The 7,406-nt window shown below is 46.0% G+C and overlaps 1 protein-coding gene across 1 annotated transcript in view; it reads right to left on the bottom strand.

Annotated features, from left to right (window-relative positions):
* Positions 1-7,406, bottom strand: part of LOC102373313 (sodium channel protein type 5 subunit alpha-like) — a 116,889-nt gene that overhangs the window by 51,158 nt on the left and 58,325 nt on the right. The window contains exon 16 of the mRNA XM_025203357.1: positions 618-740. Within this exon, the coding sequence (XP_025059142.1) occupies positions 618-740 (123 nt within the window). The remainder of the gene's footprint in view (positions 1-617; positions 741-7,406) is intronic.

Genomic DNA, 7,406 nt, shown 5'->3' with positions numbered 1-7,406 from the left:
AAAAAGAGACTAGATTGGTCAGGCATGATCTGCCTGCCACGAACCCGTGCTGGTTTCCCCTCAGCATAACTTGTCCTGCTGGGCTCTCACAAATGTGAGCCTTGATAATTTTTTCAAAGACTTTGCCAAGGATGGAGGTGAGACTGACTGGCCTATAGTTGCCCGGGACCTCCTTCCTCCCCTTCTTGAAAATGGGGACCACGTTGGCCCTTTTCCAGTCCTCCGGGACTTGGCCCATGCGCCATGAGCAATATTGCACAATACTGAATACCATGTGTTATTCACTTCAGTTTAAAATTAACTTCACTTTAAAGAGCATTTCAGTTTAGTGCTCTCTTCCTGTTTATCTATGTGATAAAGAGCTGCAAATAATATTGTTAAATTTCCTGTTAATCACAGCCATTTATTTGGACACACAAAATATCCAGTTGAGACAAAAATCTCCAAATTCTAAAACTGTTATTACGTCTATATTATCATTAGACAGCTGCACTGTCTTTTGCATTGCTTAAGCTTATTACTCCTAGGGAACTACCTGACTTTGCATCTGAATAACAAAGAGATGAAGCTAAAGTCTGTCTCCAAAACTGTCATAAAGGTAGACATATTACCATTACCTTTTGTTGATTTTCCTTCTGTAGTGTATCCATGGATATCTTGCTCTCGCTTGCAGAAGTTCTGGACAACTGACTCAAGGTTCCTGAACTTTTGCTTTGCTCTCTGTGTCTCAGGTGGTCTTCCTGCGAAAGGAATCCAAAATGGGATTATTTGATTTGGAGTTTTTTTGCTGGCATATTCATTTCTAAAACAGAACCCTCTTGACAGAACACAAAAGACCTCTGCCTTTTTAGACAGAAGGAACTTAAGCTCTTTCTAGTAATCCTAAAAAGAAGGAAAAAACAGTTACCTTAGTATACCATAACTGCGTTCTTAGGCTAGAAACATTCATCTTCACTGGAGTGCAATCAGTTGTGCCATGACATATTGCAGCACAGCTGATAGTGCTCCAGAGACATCTATAGATATCCCCAGTTTACTTGTCCCAATTTAGAACATAAGAATTGCCATATACTGGGTCAGGCCACAGGTCCATCTTGCCCAGTCTCCTGTGTCTCAGTGGCAGAGAGTAGATGCTGAGAAGGCGAGTGAATAGGGTATGACCAGGATTTTTTTCCACTGTTCCTCTCACTTGCAGACTTCAGCATTTAAGGCATAGGAAGTTAATTCTGAGGCTGTACCCCTAACTGCCCCATTCCTTCAAGAATTTTTCCAATCCCTTTTGAATCTAGCTGAATGGTCAGCTTACTAGGGCTGTGCAAAGCTTCGGATTATGATTCGGATTTGGAGATAATTCAGATGATTCAGAGGCTGAATCTATGAATCTGAATCAAATTGCAGGAAGCTTTAGGCTTTCCGAATCGATTCGGAGCTTCTGAATTAATTTGGGAAAGATTTGGAGATTTGGCTATAGGGTATAATGGGGAAACAATGAAATATCTATAACTTTGTTGTCTTTTGACTGATTCAGATGAAACTGCAGGGATGGTAGCCTCTGCTGAGAGCATGGTGCATGCCAAATTTCAAGGTGATAGGTGCATCGAGTTTCTGGAAAACTGCACCCCAAAGTTCTGGAAGCAAAACTCATGTCACATGTGTGTGTTAAGCCACAGCGGGGTTAAAACTGCAGGGATGGTAGCTCTTACTGAGGCCACAAAGCCTGCCAAGTTTCAAGGAGATAGGTGCAGGGGTTTGGGGGAAACTACACCCCAAAATCTTGAAAGCAAAACTCATGTCACGAGTGTTTGTTAAGCCGCAGCGGGGTCAAGACTGCAGGCTTGCTAGCCCCTGCTGAGGCCACGAAGCCTGCCAGCTGTCAAGGAGATCGGTGCAGGGCTTCTGGGTTCTGGGGCCCTGTACCTCTAGCTGCTGACAGGCAAAACTCGTGATATGGGTGCTTGTGCAACTGTGTCAGTCTTGGGGTACGGATTGGGCTGGGGAGGGGAACTACTGCAGGCCTGGGTGCTAAGCTACTGTGTTACCAATCAATCACGTTTCACTCAGGGACCAGCTCAATACACAGAAGCTAGGTAGTAGCTACTAGATAAATTAATGAGCAGGATTAACACCTACAAAACCACAGACTAAGGAGAGGAAATAATCAATACAGAGCCGAACTGCTTCTGCTCCAAGACAGACACAGTCAGTTGCACAACCACCCGTGTCACGAGTTTTGCCTGGCGGCTAGGGGTGCGGGGCCCCAGAACCCAGAAGCCCCTGCTGGCAGCCTTTGTGGCTGCGCCTTAACACGCACCGTGTCACCCATGTCATGAGTTTTGCTTGTCTGCAGCTTGAGGTACAGTTTCCCTCAACCCCTGCACCTATCTCCTTGAAACTTGGCAGGCTTTGTGGCCTCAGTAAGAGCTACTATAACTGCAGTTTTGACCCTGCTGCACCTTAACACACACAGGGTCTTCTATGTCATGAGTTTTGCTGGTCAGCAACTTGAAGTGTAGCTTCCCCAAACCCCTGCACCTAGCTCCTTGAAACTTGATAGGCTTCATGCTCTCAGCAGAGGCTACCACCCCATAGGTTTCATCCAGATCAGACAAAAAAACAACAAAGTTATAGATATTTCATTGATTCCCCATTGTAGTTTATGGCCAAATCTCTAAATTGAAGCGGGAAACCAATTCGGAGCTCCGCATTGAATTGCTGGCATCTGAATTGGCCGAATCCAAACCTGAATCAAATAGTTCCCTATTTGCACAGGCCTACAGCTTACACCACATCAGGTGGCAATGAATTCCATACTTTAATTATGTGTGGTGTGAAAAAGAACTTCCTTTTGTTAGTTTTAAACTTACTACCTACTGATTTCATTTTATGACCCCTAGTTCTTGTATTGTGTGTCCCCTTCTTCCTCTACCCTCCTTTTCTACTCTTTGTCTTCCTAATTTCCAGCTATTGTCTTTTTCAGACTGCCTCTTTTCTACCTTGGATAACTCAACTACAGCAGAGCTTCCCTTGCTTACCTTTGGAATTATTTCCCGCTCGTTTCCCCCTTATCTACCCTTTGCTTTCCTAATTTCCACTTATTCACATTTGCAATGACCTCCTGTCACACTTTTAACTTCTTTTATTCCTTGGAGATCTCAGAACAACAGCAGAGTCTCCCTATGCCTAAAGAAGGGTGCTTGTCCCCGAAATCTTGCAAAAAAACATTTTTTCAACTAGTCAGTTGGTCTAATAAAAGATATCACATCTACCCAAAGAACCTTGCCTAATAAATCAGTTTACTTTATTTCACCATTTAGTAGTCTGTAAACCCTGTTTAAATTCGTGTGTCTGTAAACCCTTATCATGTCCCTCTCAAGCAATTTTTTCTAAATTGAATAGGCCTATCCCTCTTTAGTCTTTCTCTATTTGTAGAAGCCCATGCATACCACTAATGATCCTTGTTGCCCTTCTCTGGGCCTTCTCTAGTTCTTCTATATCATAGTTTCATAGTTTCACAGTAGTTAGGGGTCATAAGGGACCTGAATAGATCATCTAGTCTAACCCCCCGCCACTGGTTGGAGCACATGCTGGGATCACACGACCCCAGACAGATGTTCATCCAACCTCTTTTTTTAATTTACCCAAGGTAGGAGCGAGGACCACTTCCCTAGGAAGTTGGTTCCAGATCCTAGCTACCCTGACAGTGAAGTAGTGCCTCCTAATCTCTAACCTGAACCTATTCTCCAGCAGCTTCTGGCCTTGTTCCTCGTCACCCCAGGTGCTGCTGGGGGGGAATAGGACTCTTCCTATTTGTTGCTGTTCAGCTCCGCTTGTTTGTCCCACAGCACCTTGCCCCCTTTGCTGCTCCAGTGGAATCAGCCTGCCACCTTCCTACATTTGGAAATGAGCTTGCTGGCAGCCCTGTCCCCCTCTAAGATATCCCTGACTATGAGGTGGAACTTGTGTGCCACACGATGGATGCCAACAGAGTTGACATCATGGACTGTCTTGACCATATCGGCCCCATTGTCGCTGACCATGAACCCGTAGGTGAGCTCACCCTGCCCAGTGAGCCATCCCTGCACCAAGTGGTTTATGGGCCACATGATCTCTGTTGCCAAGTGGGACTCATCCATCACCTCGGCTTCAAGGAGAGCCCACCGACAGCCTGACTGGTCACACGAATGCCCTGTGAGAGAGAGGTAGGCATGATCTTCACCCTGGCTGCTCTAGATGTCCAAGGTGAAGTGTAAGGCCACCTGTGGCCCTGACTTGTGCAGCTCCTCCCTCAAGTACTCCCTGCATGCCTCATACAGGGAGGGCACCACTGTTCTGCTGAAGGTGATGCATGCAGCCACTTGGTAGGATGGGGCCACGAGCACCACGAGCCACCTGAACCCCTGCTCAACTAAGGAGAAGGGCTGGCCATCGACAGCAAGCATCTCCCCAATGCTCCAGGTGATCTTGCTCGTCCTTGCAACACGCCCCTTTCTGTCTGCCTTTCCCCCACTGTTCCAGGGTGGCCTACCTCTGCTTTGGGGGGACAGGGGCTTTGGAGCAAGAGAGGGACTTCCCTTTGGGCATGCTCCCACTCGTGCCAGGCTGAGTAGAAGCAAGGGCAAAGGGGTGGTGCCTGAGGAGATGCATCAACATCCCCGTGGTGCTCGTGTGTTTTGTTCTCTTGCCCCATCTGGTTTTGGCTTGGCAGTACAGCCAGATGGCATATGTAGGAACATCTGCAGGCTCAGAATGATCCCAGACCACACTACCCGCTCATTTCTGGGGTGCGAGTGTATATGTGGATGCTGCAGTTTCCCCCTCCTCAAGAGGCAGAGGCACAGCAACAGAAGGAGGGGACTGAGCTGAGCCACTTGCCACCGCAACCTCTACCTCAGCCTCCTCTGAAGTGCCTTCTGGGGTAGGAGACCTGGCTCTAGGGGAAACTTGAAGAGTATGCAGCACAAGCTCAGTCTGGTTCCCCTCCTTCTCCAGAATTTCCCTTGCTAGGGCACTCAGATCCAGCTCCAGCTCCAGCTCCAACTCCAGCTCCAGCTCCAGCTCTTCCTCTAGCACTGGAAAGTTCAGCATGGGAAGTGAAATGTGGGTGGAAGAGACTATTATGTTGGTGCTGTTTCTTGATGTCATGTTGTGGGGGGCAGTTATGGCTGGGGGCCGCGGCGGGGGGGGCGGCGCACTACACCGTCATCCCTTTTAGTTAGAGGAAAGAGACTGCGTCTCAGTTTGGGGGGGAGGGCAGAACTTACACCTCTCCCTCTACCCTCTCTTCTGCCCCTCCCTGAAGACTTTCCAGCTGCTTTTCCACCATGCTTCATGGTGTGTTTCATAGTGTCTTGTTTTTATACAAATATATAAATTTATCTGTGTTCCTATATACATTCTGTAAGGTGTGTAGTGTATGGTGCAAGGTATATAGCAACAGATAAATGTATCTGTTTCCTATATAAATTCTATAACATGTGTAGTATATGCCACAAGTTATAAATGTATAGAAATAAAATACAAATGTATCTCCCATCCTATATAAATTAATTTCTGTAGTGTAATTTCCAATCTAATTATAAAATTGAAAAGAATAAATCAATTAATATAATAATAAAATAAAAGGGTCTAGAAGAAAGCAAAAGGTATTGTGGAATCCCACCTGCTAGGCTAGGCTAACAAGTAGGAAATCATTCAAATGAATGCTAGCAGTAGCCTTCATTGTCTAACGCTTCTGAGCTGCTGGAAGATACAGCTCAGTAACTGTCAGACCCCAAGGCAGAAAGGAGGCCAGTTCGAACAATGCTGCCTTTTATACTGTTTTTCCATCCCTCCCCAAGAGCACTGGGATTGGAAGGGACCTCAGGGAAGGATGACACTCACAGGTCAGCTACATAGTCAATAATGAGAGCATTCCTTCCCCCAACTTCCCCCCTCCCTCTCCTTACTTTCTGTTTCCCTGCAGGCAAGCCCAGCTTCAGCTTCAAAATTTGAAATGTTTTGCACTTTTGAAATGTTTCGACTGCCCTTGTTTCTAGGCTATATTGAAGCCCTTCATTTTGATTTTGCTGTTTTGAGTTCAAAACAGCATTGAAACAAAACAGCCGGTGACATTTCGCACCGCCCTACTAGGTAGTAGGTACAGAAACTCATGGACTCAATATAGACATTGGAATTCTGACACACTATAACCTGATGAACATCTGACTCCACAGGTACCTCTCCACTTTTACCTAGGTTGCTACATCCCCTCCTCCCCAGAACCCCAGCTTGTCCCTCACCCCCTGACGTCTCCATTTCCATTTTTACTGACTGGCTTTCTTACCTGCATTGCATGCCAGACTCTGGCTTCTTTACTATTTCTTCCATCCATGAACAGCACACACACCAACTGCAGGTGCTTCCTCAGTTTTTCAACCGGAAACCTTGCTAAGATATATTTCTGTAACTATTCAGGTGGTCTACTAAAATATACCAGATTGACCCAAAGAACCTTGTCTGCCAGTGTCATGTCCTTAGATCAATATTCCTAGCACCTGACTACATCTAGGCCCCAGGGCTGGGACTGGCAGGGAGAGTTCTCTGGCAGCTGCTGGAGAAGAAGCTCCTGCAGGAAAGGAAAGAAAGGCTCTGATACAGTTTGGCTGCCTGAGATGCTGTTGATGCTACTGTGCTGCTCACTAAGTTATTATATTACCTGTTGTTATTTAAAGTGGTGGACTGAACTGAGGCTGTAGGGGAGGAGGAGACCTCATTGGGGCACACTACTGTGTCATGTAGAGGCCCCAGAGCCAGTGAGGATGTGCCTTAACACACATGCAAAGTCACACATGTCACAAGTTTTGCTTGTTAGCAGCTTGAGGTGCAGTTTCCCAGAAACCCCTGCACCTATCTCCTTGAAACCTGGCAGGCTTCATGGCCTCAGCAGGGGATACCAACCTGCAGTTTTCAATCTGCTGCACTATAACACAGACACATGACATGAGTTTTGCTTTCAAGACTTTGAGGTGCAGTTTTCCAGAACTCCCTGCACCTATCTCCTTGAAACTTTGAAGGCTTCATGCCCTCAGAAGGGGCTATGACCCCTGCTGTTTTCATCCAAATCTTCCAAAAAATGACAAAGTAATAGGCAGGTTTGTGCTTCCCCCTTATAGCCTATGGGCGAAACATCGAAACAGCGTTGAAACAGCAAAACAGTTTTGAGGAAGCGAAACAGAACAGTGCTTTGAAACAAAACAAAACTTGAAGTGAAACACTGTCCCATGGAAATGGTGACATGGAAGGCAAAACTAAACAGTGCTGTTTTGCACCGCCCTAATGGACATTTAGTTAAAAAAAAAATTAAATTATGCAACTTATACTACAAGTAATCAAGCAATTAGGAGCAGTACTCACCCGAGGCCTATTAT

The sequence above is a fragment of the Alligator sinensis genome, unplaced genomic scaffold (genome assembly GCF_000455745.1).
Source record: "Alligator sinensis unplaced genomic scaffold, ASM45574v1 scaffold885_1, whole genome shotgun sequence".
Taxonomy (NCBI): Eukaryota; Metazoa; Chordata; order Crocodylia; family Alligatoridae; genus Alligator; species Alligator sinensis.
The sequence above is the reverse complement of the archived record's forward strand: the minus strand, read 5'-3'. Positions and strand labels throughout refer to the sequence as shown.